The sequence below is a fragment of the Monodon monoceros genome, unplaced genomic scaffold, assembly GCF_005190385.1.
Source record: "Monodon monoceros isolate NGI ecotype Baffin Bay Population unplaced genomic scaffold, NGI_Narwhal_1 Super_Scaffold_1, whole genome shotgun sequence".
Lineage (NCBI taxonomy): Eukaryota > Metazoa > Chordata > Mammalia > Artiodactyla > Monodontidae > Monodon > Monodon monoceros.
This window is the reverse complement of record NW_021703765.1, coordinates 76,047,938-76,065,365: the sequence shown is the minus strand read 5'-3', so window position 1 is coordinate 76,065,365 and position 17,428 is coordinate 76,047,938. Positions and strand designations below refer to the sequence as shown.

Sequence of the window (17,428 nt, the reverse complement as noted above, 5' to 3'; positions counted from 1 at the left end):
CACACACACACACACAAATATATGTATACACACATTCTTTTTTACATTCTTTTTCATTCTGGTTTATCACAGGATATTGAGTATAGTCCCCTGTGCTATACAGTAGGACCTTGTTGTTTACCCATTCTATATATACTAGTTTGCATCTGCTAACCCCAAATGCCCTCTTCATCCGTTCCTTTCAAACTTTAAAGATGCTTAATGAAACTTCTTGGTTGTAGTCCAAGCTGGTTTTCCCTTGCGGTTTCTAAGTACCGAAGATGGAGCAGTGAACAAGACAGACAAGGTTCATTTACTAGTTATCTCCTGTTATGGAACAAATTACCCCAGAACTTAATGGCTTCAAACAACAGTCATTATCTCACAATTTCTGTGGGCCAGGAATTCATAGAGGGCAAGGTGCTGGCATCTTGATTTAGAACTTCAGACTTTCCGAGCTGTGAGAATAAATATCTGTTGTTTTAAGCCACCCCGTTTGTGGTACTTTGTTACAGCAGCCTCAGGAAACCAGTACAGTGAGTAAGCCAGGGCCAGAGCGTGTTGGGTTGTGTTGGCCCTGGTGAGGTTGTCCTCACAGTTTATGAGGGTAGTCCTCAGAGGTGCAGCTGTGGAGAGCTGACGTGCTGAGAAGTGAGCCCTGCTGTGTCAGCAGCTGCCTGTTTTCCCAGGCAAGTGGCATTCAGATGGTTCACCCTTCTCACTGACTCATTCAGCACACTGCTTCCGGCTGTCCCCTCTGTGTCAGGTACCATACCTGGCCTTGGGCAACAGAAGGGACCAAGACTCTCTTTCTGCCCTAGGACAGGGCTTGGTAAACTATGCCTCATGGGCCAAATCCGACCCAATTGGTTTGGGGACCATTTTTTAAAAATGAGATTTAAGTCACATAATATAAACGTCACTATTTTTTTTATTTTTTGGCCGCACCCTGCAGCCTGTGGGATCTTAGTTCCCCGACCAGGGATCGAACCTGCGCCCTCGGCAGTGAAAGCTCAGAGTCCTAACCACTGGACCGCCAGGGAATTCCCTAAAATTCACTATTTTAGAGTTTATAATTCATTGTTTTTTTTAGTATGTTCACAATGTTATACTACCATCACCATTCTAATCCAGAATATTTCCATCACCCCCAAAAGAAACCCTAGCAGTCACTCTCTCATTTCCCAGTATCTCCACCGACATCGAGTGTTATTAATTTTTTAGTTTTTTCCTGTTTGCTAGTTGGGATATGGCATATTGTTTTCATTTGGTTTTCTTTGATCACTGGTGGAGTTGATAATTTTCATATGCGCACTGACTTCCTATATATTGTCTGTGAATTATCTGCTCATATTTTGTCCATTTTTCTATTGGCTTGTTCATCTTTTCTTATTATTCCATAAGAGTCAGTTAATTTCATAGAACTGTCATGCACGTTATAGATATTTTTCTGGCATATTTGGCTCCTAAACCACATTTCTGCTAGTGATGAGCAGTTTCTGATTTTGAAAATTTCACCTCTGTCAGTCCTGTTCTTTTTTTTTTTTTTTTTTTTTTTTTTTGCGGTCCGCAGGCCTCTCACTGTTGCGGCCTCTCCCGTTGTGGAGCGCAGGCTCCGGACACGCAGGCTCAGCGGCCATGGCTCACGGGCCCAGCCGCTCCGCGGCATGTGGGATCTTCCCAGACCGGGGCACGAACCGGTGTCCCCTGCCTCAGCAGGCGGACTCCCAACCACTGCGCCACCAGGGAAGCCCTTTTTTTTTTTTTTAATAAATATTCATTTATTTATTTATTTGGCTGCACAGGGTCTTAGTTGTAGCATGCAGGATCTATTGATAGTTGCTTGACCAGGGATCGAACCCTGGCCCCCTGCATTGGGAGTGCGGAGTCTTAACCACTGGACCACCAGGGAAGTCCCCTCTCAGTCCTGTTCTTTTAGGTTTCTGCACTCAGAAGGTCTTTGACTCTTTCTTATTAACTTACTCCTTGTAATCCTCACAGTAGCCTGCAAATTACAGATGATAACATGTGTGAACTAATTTACCCAAGATCAGTTGGCTCATAAGTGACGGAGCCAAAACATAGCCAGGCTGGTCTGACGCCAGCGCCCTTGCTTTTATCCAGGTAGTGCTGACTGCTTTCCTGGTGACCTTCCACACATGATCTAGCAAATCTTTTTGGGTAGGATTTAGGTGCTCAGCATGGTTCCAGGTACTGTGGAGGAATACAGAGTCTTTGCCTTTAAAGGACTTAAACTTTACTTGGAGAGAGAAGTCTGGCCAATGTGGAGCAGGAAATGACAATATCACAAATACAACTGACCCTTGAACACCGCAGGTTTGAATTGCGTGGTTCCGCGTACATGTGAATTTTTTTCAATAAATGTTGTATCTGTATTTTCACTTAACAGGTCTTTAAATTAACTCACTGTGGGGAAAAGTTTGTGTCTGATTAGAGATCATAGGATATAGAAGCAAAAGAACTAGGGTTTGAGTCCTGATTCTATCCAAACTGTTTCAGCTTCCTGTCCTTGGGCGAGTCATTTATCAATTCCTTTGCTTCTGAGGCAGAGAGAGCAGGACGTGGATTTTTAGATTTCTCGCAGGTTGGTCCCCCAACCCCCATGTTGTTCAAGGGTCAACTGCGATGGTGACATTAACATTTACTGAGTGCAGATAGAGTGCAGGTGCCAAGTGTTTTGCACACAGTATCTCGTTCAGTCCTCAATCACCCTGTGAGCTGAGAGCTCGTATTATCCCTCAGAATTAGTTTCCTGGAGCTGCTGTAACAAAGTATCACGAACTTGGTGGCTTAAAACAACAGCCGTTTATTCTCTCTCAGTTCTGGAGGCTAGAAGTTTGAAATCAAGGTGTCGGCAGGGCCGTGCTCCCATCAGAGTCTTCATGGGAGAATCCTTCCTGGCCTCTTCCAGCTCCTCATGGCTCTATGTGTTCCTTGGCTTGTGGCTGCATCACTTTGGTCTCTGCATCCATTTTCACGTGACCTTCCCCTCTGTGTGTATGTCTCCCTGTGGCCTCTCTTCTTCTTATAAGATACCAGTCCTTGGAGTTAGGGCCCACCCTCAATCCAGGATGATTTCATCTTGAGATCCTTACCTTAACTAGTTACATCTGCAAAGACTCCATTTCCAAATAAGATCACGTTCTGGGGTTCTAGGTGGACATGAATTTGGGGAGGATGCTCCATTTTACCGATGGTGAAACAGAGGCAGCCGACTTGCCCAGACTGCAAATAGAAAGCAGTATACACACTCAGAGTGGTACATAATGAGGACGTCTGAAGTGTGTTATGGACAGTAAGTCCCAGGAAGTGAATAAATGATGGACCGATGCTGAGAGAGGGTGAAATTAGCAGAGGCAGCTAGTGGGGTTGTGTTATTTCGCCCTTACCCTTCCATTTTATTTGCAGATCTTGCCTAAGTCTTTATTCCTGTGACCCCTGAGACTTGACCAATAATTTGAATCTAAATATGTGCTCAGGGTTAAGAAATGTGTCTGGAGAAGGGAGCTGACCAGAAGTTTTCCCAATTCCAGGAGCACAGGAAGCAAGCACAGAGCCTGGACCCTTCTCGGACTCTGATGCCGTCCAGTTCTCCCCACCTCCCTCTTGGGCACTCGAACCTGGATGTGCATACAAGTCACCTGGGGGGGCCGGTTAAAATGCAGGTTCTGACTCTCCTGGTCTGGGTTGGACCCAATATCTGCGTTTCTAATTGCCTCCAGGAAGTGCTGGTGCTGCTGGTCATAAGACCACACCTTGAGTAGCAAGGCCCTTGCAGGCGAGGGGTGTCTGGATCATTCCACTTGAAAGGACTAGTACAACCCTGAAGTGTAATGCTAACGTCCACCTCAGGGATCCAGGGCAGTGTAGCCCCCAAGCTGATGAAAAGTGATGCTTTTGGGGAATTCTGCTGCCCAGATCGATCTATCTATCTATCTACCTTTTTTTCCTTCTTTCATTTCTTTTCCTTCCTTCCTTCCTTTCTTTCTCTTTCTTCCTCCCTCCCTCCCTCCCCTTCCTTCCTTCTTTCTCTCTCTCTCTCTCCCTCCCTCCCTCCTTCCCTCTCTCTCTCTTTCTTTCTTTCCTTCAGCTGTGCCACGCAGTTTGTGGGATCTTAGTTTCCCAACCAGGGATTGAACCTGGGCCACCCGGCAGTGAAAGCACCAAGTCCTAACCACTGGATGGCCAGGGAACTCCCCAGATCTCTCTTTATATGGTGTGTAGCCTCTAAACTGAAGACGCCAACTCAGCCTATGATAAGCTGCGGTGTTACTGTTACAGAGCCCCGCCCCAGCATGTGGTTGGCCTCTTGCAGATCTGTGAGGGCCCAGCAGCACCTGCCCCACCCCTGACGCAGTATACCTTTAAGTGAAACTCGTTGAATTTATAGGTGCCACACTAGCTGGATGGTGACACAGCTGTCTGAGGGGTGAGTGCTGTGTCTGGCAAAAGTACATGATGTTTGTTTGGGGTTCAGGGGAGGTGCACTGGGGGAATTGTTTGTTTTGCTTTTAATAAAGGAGGAGGGGGCCATTTATCAAACTTTGGTTTGGGACCCCCAAATACAGCCATACTGATGAGGCTTGTCACTGCTGCTGGCTTTGTGACCCTAAAGGAAATTCTGGTTAACCATGAAGCGGGGAAGGAGTGATTTAGCAACATGGGGGGAATCTGACAGTTGATCCAAGAAGGAGTGTCCGCAGGTGAGTTTTCTGAGCAAAACCAGGTTTGGGGTATTCTCTTCTGTTAACCTGACCTAGAGAGAGAGGCTTCTGGGTTGTTCCACCCCCACCCCCTTGCCCCTTCCCCCTTCCGCAGATGCCAGCAGTGAAACCCTAGTTTCTCTCTTGGAACAACGGCCAAGGGGAAGCGTGTAGTTTCACTCTCCAGGGCAGGAACCCAACATGCTGCTCTGTATCCCTCAGCTGCTGAAAATATGGATTTCATAAATCCTCCCAAGATGAATTTGCTACCCTTCCCAAGAGGGTGTGCATTTTGGGAAAAGGCTTCTCTTGCAAAGGATACAAGTAGATCGCCATAGTAGACCTCATAGCTCCCTGTGTCCCACTTAAATCAGACCCCAAGGCCACAGGGATGCCACATTCTGAGTTTTCTCGGACAGACCTGTGCTAGACAGAAGAATGGCCCCCAAAAGATGTCCACATCCTAATCCCCAGAACCTGTGATAATGTTACCTTACATGGTAGAGGGACTTTGCATCTGTGATTAAGAATTTTGAGATGGGGAGAGTGTCCTGGGTTATCTGGGTGGGCCCAGTGTGATCCCAAGGGTCCTTATAAGAGGGAGGCAGGAGGGTCACATGCAGTAGTGAGAAGTGATGACAGATGCAAGAGGTAGGAGTAATTCAAGGAAGGGACTACAAGCCAAGGAATGCAGGTGGCTCCTTTCTAGAAGCTGAGAAAACAAGGAAATGGATTCTCACCTAGAGCCTCCAAAAGGGACCAGCTCTGCCAACACCTTGATTTTAGTTCTGCAAGATTATTTCGGACTTCTGACCTCCAGAACTATAAAAGGATAAATTTGTGTTGTTTTAACTGCTAAGTTTGTGCAATTTGTTACAGCAGCAACAGGAAACTAATACAGCTGCCTTCTGTCCCCTGGAACACCCTTGTCAGGCTGTGTGCCCATATCTTATCTCATCAGTATGGTTATTATACATAGAAGCTTACAGCATAAGAAGTAAGGAGATGTGGACCACAAAAGCGTGACTCCTTGGGTTCCATTCTTACATAGAGTGACCAACTCATCTTGGTTTGCCCGGGACTTCACCAGTTTTAGCACTGAAAGCCCCCAGGTCCTGGGAACCCCCTCAGCCTTGCGCAAACCAGGACATTTGTTCCCCGTAAATCCTAGCTGCTCACTTATTTAGTCATGTGACTTTGAGGAAGTTACTTAACTTTCTCTGTGCCACAGTTTCCCCATCTGCAAAATGGGGATAACAAGATTGTTGTGAGAATTATTAATTAATTGGGTTAATAAGTAGAATGGTGCCTAGCCCATTGAGTGTTCAGCAGATATTAGCTTTTATTATTATATGAGACCAGGTGCAGTACTGAAGTTTCTGGAGTTGCTTTGTTTGGAAGAAGTAATATTCTTGAAATTCTCAGACCACCGATTGAATCTCCTTCAACGTTTGTCTTTCTTTACCTTCTTCTGATGGTCAGGGAGCCCCTCCCTTCTCTCTGAGCCCATGAAGACTTGTTTCGTGGGAGGCAGTGTGACGCTCACCTGCGAAGTGTCTGGAGCCTACCCCCCAGCCAAGATCCTGTGGCTGAGCAACCTCACCCAGCCGGAGGTCGTCATCCAGCCCAGCAGCCACCACCTCATCACCCAGAGTGGCCAGAGCTCCACCCTCACCATCCGCAACTGCTCCCAGGACCTGGACGAGGGCTACTATGTCTGCCGGGCTGAGAACCCCGTGGGGGTGAGGGAGGTGGACATCTGGTTGAGCGTGAAAGGTGAGTGAAGTGGCCCCGGAGGAGGAGGAGGGCCGAGAGCTTCAGAGGACCTGGCATCATCATGGGGACAGCTTGGTGCCTTCCTACATGTGGGTCACTGTCATCTGGGAGAAGGCCTGTCTGCTTCCCTGTGGCTTGACAAGGTGGATGGGAAAATTATTGTCCAGTCCTAAATCTCTAACATTTGCATAGGGATAAAAAAGTTATTTAATATCTGTTACATCCTAAAGGAAAAAATATATATATTAAAATAAAATACATGTATAAAATAGATATAATTTATATATATATATAAAATGTAAGCTGAGAAACATAATAGCAAAATGAACACCCAGTTAAGCAAAATAGCATAATAGCAAAATAACATCCCACTTAAGATACAGAACAGTGCCAACACTGCTGGAATTACCTGCAGAGAGCGTGGCTAGTGTGGCCAGCTAAGAAAACAGGATGCTCACTTAAATTTGTATTTCAGAAAAACAAATAATAGTTTTTTTTTAATGTACGTCCCCAGTATTGCTTGGGACATACTTATTCTAAAAAAACTATTCATTGTTTATCTGAAATCCAAATTTAAGTGAGCACACAGTATTTTATCTGGCAACCCTACCTGTAGGCCTGTTTCCAGGCTTATCCTGGGCCTTCTGAAAAAGGTGACCACTATCCTGAGTTTCATGTTTTATTTAAGAAAAAATATGCTGCATACGTACACATTTCTACATAATATATTGTTTGTTTTAGAGTTTTGAAAAATGGTTGTTACCATACAAGTGTAGTCTTTTGTAATTTGCCTTTTTTATCCCACATTTTGTTTCCAGAATTTATTCATGCTGATGTGTATAATTATACTTTGTGCCTCTGTACTGCTGTATAATTTTCCGTTGTATCACTACTCCACAACTAAGTTATTGATTTTCCTGCTGATGGATGTTTGTGCTGCTTCTGATTTTTTTGTTGCGATGAACAAACCGTGTTGCTATGGAAACCTTTTACCAGCCCCTTGTGTACATATACCCAGGTCCCCAGGCAAATATTTCCCTAGAATATTTGTACAAGGAGTAGAAATGAAGGTTAGGTTATGTGCATTTTTATCTATGCGATAACATCAAATTACTTTCCAGAGTGGTTATACCAATTTCCATTTGCAACAGCAGTCGTTCCCCATTTTCACCCACAGACTTTGTGATTTTTGCCCATCAAGTAGGTGTAAAATGAAATCTCACTGTGGTTCTAATTTGAATGTCTCTGATTGCTAAGGCTGAGCATTATTTCATATGTTTATTTGCTCTTTATGTTTCATCTGCGAAATACATAATTGTGTCTTTTGACGTTTTCCCCTTTCCTATAGATATATAGGAGTTCTTTAGAAATTCCATATGCTAATTGTTAGTTTTACATGCTACAAATATCTCCTTTCAGTTGTCTTTCTTGTTTTCTTTATGGTATCCTTCGATTTGCAGACATTCTTACTTTAATGTTGTTGACTTTATGAATCTGTTCTTATATCATTAGCAATTTTTGTGTCTTAAGAAATCCTTATCTATCCTATGGTCATGAAAGTATTCTTCCATATTTTCTTAAAGTTTTAACACTTGCCTTTCATAGTTAACTCTTTAGTCCATCTAGAATTGATTTTTGTGAATGATGTGAGGTAGACATCAAGTTTCCTCCACCCCCCATTTTGGATAACTATTTGGTCTAGCACCACATCCTGAAGAGTTCCTCTTCTACTCACTAGTCTGTCCTATATCAAGTTTCCTTCTGTGTGTGGACTTGTTCTTGGATTCCCTATTCTGTTCTCTTTTTTTAAATATATATTTTTGGCCGTCCCAAGCAGCATGCGGGATCTTAGTTTCCCTGACCAAGGATCAAACCCGCGCTCCTAGCAGTGGAAGCACTGAGCCTTTCTTTTTAATAAATTCATTTATTTATTTATTTTTTATTTTTGGCTGCATTGGGTCTTCGTTGCTGCGCACGGGCTTTTCTCTAGTCATGGCGAGCAGGCTTCTCACTGCGGTGGCTTCTCTTGTGGAGCACGGGCTCGAGGCGCGGAGGCTTCAGTAGTTGTGACTTGCAGGCTCTAGAGCGCAGGGTCAGTAGTTGTGGCTCATGGGCTTAGTTGTGGCATATGGGCTCTTCCCCGACCAGGGATCGAACCCATGTCCCCTGCATTGGCAGGCGGATTCTTAACCACTGCGCCACCAGGGAAGTCCTAAGAGTCTTAGCCGCTGGACTGCCAGGGAAGACCCTCCCTATTGTGTTCTATTGATCACTTCATTGTGGCACCAATAACTCACACTCTTAATTACTATGACCTTAACAGCAGTCTTGATGGGTAGAGACACAGAGATTTTAACTTTTCAATGTTCTTCTTTTTTTTTTTTCTGTTTTTACTTTTTATTTATTTTTTTGAATTTTATATTTTTATATAAAATTATATTTTTATATAAAATTAGTTTTATATAACTAATTCTTATTAGTTATCTATTTTATACATATGAGTGTATATATGTCATCCCAATCTCCCAGTTCATCCCACCACCACGCCCCCCTCCAGTATTCTTTTGCATCACAGGCTTTGTTTGATTCCCACAAACTGAAGTAGGAAAATGAGATCTTTATCTTGCTCTGCAGCGAGGTCATATGCCTTGCCCAAGGTCATGAAACCGAGATAAGAGTAGGATCCAGGCAGAGGAGGGGAGGTATTGCCCTCCTAGCTGTTTGTATCACGTGGCGGAGTCAAGGGTATGATTTGTCTTTGCAGAACCTGTAAACATCGGGGGAATTGTGGGCACCATCGTGAGCCTCCTTCTGCTGGGACTGGCCATTATCTCTGGGCTTCTGTTGTACTACAGCCCTGTGTTCTGCTGGAAAGGTAAGGGCTTCCCGGAACGGTAAGGGCTTCCTGGGTTCCTTTGCTTCTCTCTCAGGCTTCTTGAGAGGGTGTGGGTGGGGGAAGGTGGCCCCTGTTATGCTCCCACCTGAAGCTCCATTCGAGAGGTTTCCAAATTAGGTGCAGATGTGCAATAATGAAGCACCTAAGAACCATGCCTGAACACCCTGTCATCTCTCGTGTTGGGTCAGTTTTCTCATTGTCCATTCTTTTGTAAATGTTAGATTGATTAGAAATTTCTGTGAGGCCGAAGTGGATATTATTGGATATTAATGTTTTTTCCTTTCTCCTTTCAGTAGGAAGCACTTTCAGGTGAGTGTTCCCTAGACTCAAATCAAAAATCTATTTCCATGATGTCTTCACTGACGTTTTGTTTATAATGTTTCATAAGAACAATAATGACCACCGCCACCGGGGACCTACCACAGGCCAGACACGGGGCTGGTGCTTCCTCAGGCATTATTACAACCCCGTCATAAATTCTTCAGGGTGCTGCTCTTGTCTCCGTGTCCCAGACAAGTTGAGGGAGGCTCAGGGAAGCAAAAAGCAGCTTCTGCAAGCTCATCCAGGGAGTGAGCTGCCGTGCCTGCAGTCAGACCTGGGCCTGACCCGATTCCAAAGTCTGTGCTCTTTTTACAACGTCAGACCTCAGGGCCAGGCACATTGCTGGACTGTCACTGAGGCATAAAGACAGCATGTACATGTTGAGCCCAGTCATTCACGCATTTGTTTTATTTAGTTTTCCTTTTCTAAAAGGAAGAAGAAGTCATAGTCTCACAGCATGTTTTGGAAGACTAGTCTGAGCATGCCCAGAAGCCCCTCCCAAAAGGAAACCTCAGTAGGGGCAAAGCAACTAAATGGAACTTATGTATTAGCCTCCTAAGGAGATTCTGGGTGGGAGCAAAGAACTCTTCTCTTTGCTCCTCTTATCCATTTATAACTATGGGGTATTATTGTTCTGGGACCATCGTTCATAATGAGGGGATTTTATTGTTCTGGGACCGTCTTTCAACGGAAAGTGTTACCTTTACAGCCCTGTTTTTGAGGGTCATTCTGGAATGAATCTGTCATTCCTCAGGCTTATTTTTCACAGAAGGGAGCAGCTTGGCATAATGGGAAAAGGCTTTGGAATGAATGGACCTGGGTTCACATGGCAGCTCTGCCCTTCAAGCCCGTGGCTCCTGGAAAATCCCTGACCCTCTCTGAGCCTTTGTCTCCTCATCTGTTTCTCAGATGCGGGCTGTAAGGATTAAATGAGAATGTGATGCTCCTAGGACTGTGACTGGCCCGTGAAATGTACAGTCTGGCTGGGCAGGCAGAACTAGCAACAAACTAGAGAACAATTCAGTGCCAAACCGCTGGCCGTGGACGCAAAATTCAGTCATAGTTCAAGGCTTAAGGGGGAGGCAGAGGATTTTACTTGGGCCTTGAATAATGACAAGGTGGAGAAATTTCAGTAAGTGCAGGAGAAATAAGGGCATTTCAGGAAAGGAACAGAGCGTCTGTGTACGTGCTGTGAGGGGAGCTGAAATGGTGGGTGCTTGGGACAATGAGGTCATCTGCCTGAGAAGCAGCAGGGTGGGGAGAGGTGGAGCGCTAAATCTCACCCAGCACAAGATACAATTATCTAGACAAATCTTCGGCAGCATCTCTCTGCGAGGTTACAGTCGCACTGTCATCTCACAACTCAACCAAGATGAATACGTGAAGAATTTTCCATGTTACCAAAGGGGCTGCAAAGAACCAAGTGTTTCCTATTCAGCGAGGGCTGAAGTTGGAGAAAACAGGGTATCTTCTTGATTATTTCTCCCCTTCTGGAAATTAGGAGGCAAGACATGGGTGATGTCATGGTTTTGGTGGATTCAGAAGAGGAAGAGGTGGAGGAGGAGGAAGATGCTGCAGAAGAGGAAGAGGAGGAAGCAAGTGAGAGGGACGAGTCTCCAAAAGAAGTAACCAAGTACGGCCACATCCACAGAGTGACCGCACTGGTGAATGGGAATGTGGACCGGATGGCCAATGGACTCCAGGCTCTGCAGGGTAAGCTCTTTGTCCTTAGAAGCTCTCTGCGAGGTTGTGGGGGGCTTCCCTGGAAGAAATCTCCAAGGGTCTGTCTTTTAAAGGTTGGGAAAGACAGTTAAAGTTTAATCTAGAATCTGAGAATCTCCTATCAACTACCTACACGCTAATTAAATGGACAAATATTTATCAAGGGCCTGCTCTGGGAAAGGCACAGATTGGTACTGTCAGGCACTAGAAAAGAAAGACGGATGGTAAAGGGCTTTACGAGACCAGTTAGGGCAAACAGACTAAAACACGAGGGGGAAATGAAAACAGAAGGAAGATTTAACCAACCCTCTGCGACAGCAGTAGAGGAGCTTTGGCAAGAAGGAATCTGATTCCTTGCCTGATGAATGGTACGTTTACAAATCACAGAACCTCAGGAGAAAGATGAGAGCCCTGAGGGGTGCACTGGTTGGGAGATGTTTCATGGAAGATGTGGACTATGAGGCATGTCTTTCAGGACAGCTAAGTTTGAATAAGCAGAAAGGAGGGGTGGGCCAGGCGAGGGGAATGGCAGAAACCAAGAGTGTGGAGGGTGGGCAATGTCAAGCATGTCAGAGGATTTTGAGTGGAAAGAACAGGTAAAAGCGGGGATACACACCCTGCCCCACCTGCTCCTCCACCAAGTCATCAGTAAAGGTCTAGAAATAGAGGTGATTGAAAACTGATTGCAGGGGGGAGGAATTCCCTGGCGGTCCAGTGGTTAGGGCTCTGCGCTACCACTGCAGGGGGGCATGGGTTCAATCCCTGGTCAGGGAACTAAGATCCCACATGCCACATGGAGTGGCCAAAAAAAAAAAGGAAAGAAAACTGATACAGAAACAGAGTCGCCCCTATTGAGATTACTCAGAGTTGGGTCTACTTTTCCCTCCTGTACAGATGACAGCAGTGAGCAGCAGAGTGACATCATTCAAGAAGAAGACAGGCCAGTTTGAGGAAGACAACTGTCCTTTGTTATCCTGTCTCAAAAGCTTGGAAAGCTACCTCGAAGATGAGTTTTATATTGTGCTTCACTTGACTTGCATCCCTGCCTGAGGGCTGAAAACGGTTTGTGGCTCTCAGCAAAAAAAAGGAAAACACACACACATCTTTCCTTCCCTTTTTCTTCTTTTTTCTAAATTGGTTTGATTTACTGTAAGTTTTCTCAACAATGCTGAAAAGCTTTGGAACGGGCAGTGTTGGGGGGAAAGCTGCATTTGGTATCTGAGGTGCCCCTGTCGCTGTGCCCCTGGCTTTCTCCAGGTTGACTGATGCTGAGATGGGGGAGGCACTTGGCCTCGGCGCCCTTTGTCACTGTTAAAGGTCTGTAACCAGCTCGCCCCAGCACACAAGGGAATACTGTGGGGTGATAAGGACACTTCCTTTTTCACTGCCCAGGTGAGCTGAGGAACCAGGCACACATCAGCTCTCTGGAAAAGGTGAGGGGGGTCAGCTACTGATCCTAATCCAAGGGAGGCACTTTGGTTCGGGTTTTGAGTCGGAAACACCTGGTCTTGAATCTGGACTCTGCTCCTTACCTGTTTCATGGGCTTGGGCAGGTCCTGAGCCTCGATTTCTTCATCTGTGAAATGGGTGAAATCACCTATCTTACAGGGTTATGGTGGGGACCAAGGTACTTCAGGGTGTGAGCGTGCCTCGGAGGTGCTCCGTAGATGTTAGTTATCTTCTCCTTTGCCTTCCTTAGCGGAAGAAGAAAAATGTCAACTGTTCAGTTACAAACTGCTGCCTGGGCCTTCCATTCTCTGTAGAATATTCCAGACCAGGGCATCATCAGCGCTCTCCTGGGGATTTTTGCCTCCCTGGAGATAGAATTCTTTTCAAAAGAGGTAGGGGCTGATAAGAGGAAGCGCCTTTCATTAGAATCTCGGATTTTCCAGAGCTTCATGTTTAGAAAAGCCTCTTAGGTGATGCACTATTAACTTTCAGACTTTCCCATCCTTCCTTTCTCCTGTGGCTTTGAAAAAGGCAAGGAGAAATGTTTTGTAACAGAGTAGATCAGGTCGTCTGGCCTCGGTTTCTTGATCTTGGAAATGGGAATGGGAAAGCTTGTTTCCTTCCTACTTCTTAAGGAAGATACGCTGCTCAATAATGCTACGTTTTGAATGAAAATAACATATGATGAGTTTAAGCTGCTGCTGTTCCCTGTACAGTTTAGAGATTTTTTTTCTTTCTAATTTCATCCTAATCTCTTAAATGTCAGGGACCTTCTAAGGGTGTAAAATATGTGTGCTAAACTTGAAAATCTGACTTGAATTTGTACCCTTCAATGTTGCATATCCTGCTCTGATGGGCACGACTTAAAGGGGAACTTCCCTCTCCAATAACAGGACTTGGGACTCCTAAGATGAGAAGTGTGTTACCTGCAGGGTTACCTTGCAGGTGTGGCTGGAGCAGGTCCACTTTCTTGGATGAAGGAACTAAACTGAGGGAGTCACTAGAAGTGAGCCCTGTCCCCAGCTCAGAACACTGGGGAGGTCAGAGGCTGGCTCCAATGTCTACCCGTCAGGGATAGCTGTGACCTGCAGTTCTCTTGTTGGGCTGGGTCTTTCGCTGCGTGGAACCTCACATTCTTAACCACTCTAACCAGTCTAAGTTAGTGTCATTTCAGAACGGATACTTGACAGGTTGTGTTTAAACTCACTGCACGCTGAGCTGGTCTCTGGATCCAACAGTCCACCCTGCAGAGGCGACCATACTTAAAAAGAGAAACAGCAAAGAAACTATTAGGAAAAAAAAAAAAAAATCCCTAGCTGGGAATGCAGAGAATGATTTGCAAGATCACTGAGATGCTTCCTGCGACTTCCTCTTCTCCTGCGTGCACACCAAATGATAGGGAAATCTTCGAGGCAGGATTTTTCCACTAGTAAATGGGAGCTTCAGGGTCTTGGTGCCAAACATTATTAACCCTTGTCCAGCTGAGCTGTGATTGTTGTCACTTATATCTGAGCCCTGTGTGCACAGATAATATTGCTGGGTCAGTTAAGAGCTGAGGTACTGGGAGGGTCTTCAAGCTTTAAGGATTTTAAAGAATTAGGGCTTTTTTTCTTTTCTTTAAGATGACCCATCCCCAACTCCACCAGTACGTTGACAGCGGGTTACAGACTTTCTGTGGCAAAGTCCAACTTGTTACATTGTGCTTTAAAATAAAATCTTATCTGAATGTATTGTGAACTGGAGACGAAGAGATATACTTACCAGAACCAGGAAGATAAATACTTCCAGGCCATCGCAACTGACATTCCTTTTCCTCAAAACCTGGTGGACATTGGGAAAGGGGCTGTCTTAATCCTGTGGCTTTGATAGCAGCTCCCAGTCTCACAAGCACACACCAACCCTATTATTGCAGCAGGAAAGCCCATGATGGAAAATTTCCCTAACCCAGGCACTGAAACCTGGAAAATCATCCTTGCTGGGTAAAGTTTATTATGATGCAACATGTGCCAACGGGTATTTCTCACCGTGGTCCTGGCCAGGAACTGCTGCAAAAAGAACGAAACAGATCCCTCTGCATTATTTACATTTTAATAATTGGTGTGGAGGCGAGGTTGGGAGAAATTCATTCTGAGGTTATAATATGGATTTTTTTAAGATAATGGAATAAAGTTATTTTTAAATAAATGCTTTAGTCATCTTCATTTAGACCTGATTAATAAACTGAAAGATTTGGGGAAGTGGATTTGCTGCCCACAATTTTTGTTTTTTTAATTAGCTTTCCCAATATTGGTAACAATATTGTCTTCCTTGCCGTGTTATTCTTTTCCACGACTTGTAGATCCTACCCACCCTCTCATCTCTCCTAAACTCCTCGAGAAATTTGTTCTCCATTGTTTTCTTGCTACATACCCTCAAACACACGCCTCTTTTTGGTCAGATTGTTTTATTTATTTATTTATTTTTGGTGGCGTTGGGTCTTCGTTGCTGTGCGTGGGCTTCCTCTAGTTGTGGTGAGCAGGGGCTACTCTTTGTTGCAGTGCGCGGGCTTCTCACTGCCATGGCTTCTTTTTGTTGCAGAGCACGGGCTCTAGGTGCGCGGGCTTCAGTAGTTGTGGTTCATGGGCTTAGTTGCTCCACGGCAACTTAGTTGCTCCACGGGATCTTTCTGGACCAGGGCTCAAACCCATGTCCCCTGCACTGGCAGGCAGATTCTTAACCACTGCGCCGCCAGGGAAGTCCCTGGTCAGATTGTTTTTTGTTTTGTTTGCCATGCCCTGCGGCTTGCAGGATATTAGTTCCCTGACCAGGGATTGAACCCGTGCCCTTGGCAGTGAAAGCGCGAGGTCCTAACCCCTGGACCACCAGGGTATTCGTTGGTCAGATTGAATGCTTTCTAATATTAAAGGTCTAGGGTAGGAGTTGTCATGGAGCAGTAGACTGATGGGCTGTCTGAAAAGACAATTTATATCAGCTGTCGGGTCCTTGTAGCAGTTGGTGGTTTTGGAGTTTCTCACAGGGTTCAGCTAATTGTAGTCACCAGAATGTGTCACCTCACCTCCCACTTGAGGTGGCCCAACTCCACTCCCTGTTCCTGTTCTAGGCCTTTCTCTTGGGTCATTCATCTCTCCCGTTTCTTTACTTCATTCCAAGCTTCCTAAGCTCTAATCAAAGCTGTCCCATTTTCAACTTCCTTTTTAACCAAACCCATGATTCCTACCTTCACCTCAGTTTCACGTTTGTTTTTTTAAAATAAATTTATTTATTTAGGCTGCGTTTGGTCTTCATTGCTGCGCGCGGGCTTCTCATTGCAGTGGCTTCTCTTGTTGCAGAGCATGGGCTCTAGGTGCGTGGGCTTCGGTAGTTGCAGCACGCGGGCTCAGTAGTTGTGGCGCACGGGCTTAGCTGCTCCGCGGCATGTGGGATCTTCCCGGACCAGGGCTCAAACCCATGTTCCCTGCACTGGCAGGCATATTCTTAACCACTGTGCCACCAGGGAAGTCCCCCATGTTCTTTTTAACCCAGTCCCTCCATTTTCATGTCCCGTTTGTGTTTAATCCAAGCCTCTGCTTTCCCAGCACCTCATTTTACCTCCGCCTGTTTTCACTTCTGTTCCGTGCTGTCCCTCAGGCTTCCTGGGTCACACCCACGTTCACCCAGCTTGTCCATTTCTGGACCCTCCCACCACTTTTGACCCCTCTTTTTCTCTGGCTGGCTGCCCCTTGCTCTCCGCCCCTTTTAATCGCGGCACCTTCATGTTTTCACCCTCCATTTTCCGGTGGGCTTTTTTTTTCTGGTTCCCATTTTTTAAGCACGGCGGCTGACGCCTTTCTCTCATCCTACACTTTTACTCCTACTCAGCCCCTTCATTCCTCTACCGCGGCTCCCATTTAACCTGTGAGCTCCCCGCCGCCTCAGGTTGCCAATTTTACTCCTCTGCCTCATTTCCTCTCTCCCGCCGGGGTTCCGGGACCCCATCCCCCCAGTTCTCTCCTCAGTCTTTGCTTTTCGTCTCCCCCATTCTCCTGACCGCCGGCGTCTTCAGGTCCCCCTTCCGCCCTGGTCCGCCCCCACCCCCGATTTTCCCCCTGTCCCATCTCCCCCCGTTTTCTCCTCAGCTCCCCGGTGCCTTTCCGTACCCCCTTCCTCGTTTTCCCCTCAGCTTCACCTCACCCCGTTTTAAACCCACACCTCCTCCCTCCATCCCCGATCATCACCTGGCCCCCCACTCGTTCCTCCCATCCCCCCCATTCCCGCCTTTCCCCCTAAGCCCCGCTCCTCCCAGGTCTACCAGAGGCGCTCCATCTGTCCCCTGGTTCTCCCACCCCCATTTCCCCCTCCGGCCCCCGTTTCCCCTCGGCCCCGCTCCCCGACCCCTCCCCGCGTTCACCTGCCTGCCTCCCACCCCGGTTTTTCCCTCAGCACCCCCCGCCCCAGGTTATAGTCTGTCCTCATAGCCCCCCGTTCTCCTCTGAGCTCCGCTCCCCCACCCCCGTGTTTTCACCTGCCCCCCCACTTTCCCCGGGCCCCGCTCCCCCAAACCCCAGGTTTTTCTCCTGCCCGC

The 17,428-nt window shown here is 46.3% G+C and overlaps 1 protein-coding gene across 2 annotated transcripts in view; it reads left to right on the top strand.

Moving 5' to 3' along the window:
- Positions 1–14,271, top strand: part of VSIG10 (V-set and immunoglobulin domain containing 10) — a 35,680-nt gene extending 21,409 nt beyond the window's left edge. Inside the window, exons 5-9 of one of the 2 annotated variants that reach the window (XM_029230660.1) lie at positions 6,186–6,479; positions 9,244–9,354; positions 9,672–9,684; positions 11,198–11,409; positions 12,313–14,271. In XM_029230660.1, the coding sequence (XP_029086493.1) occupies positions 6,186–6,479; positions 9,244–9,354; positions 9,672–9,684; positions 11,198–11,409; positions 12,313–12,368 (686 nt within the window). In that variant the 3' untranslated portion in view covers positions 12,369–14,271. Of the gene's footprint in view, positions 1–6,185; positions 6,480–9,243; positions 9,355–9,668; positions 9,685–11,197; positions 11,410–12,312 lie in introns of both variants that reach the window. The other variant, XM_029230654.1, reaches the window with a different exon arrangement.
- Positions 14,272–17,428: the final 3,157 nt, after the last annotated feature.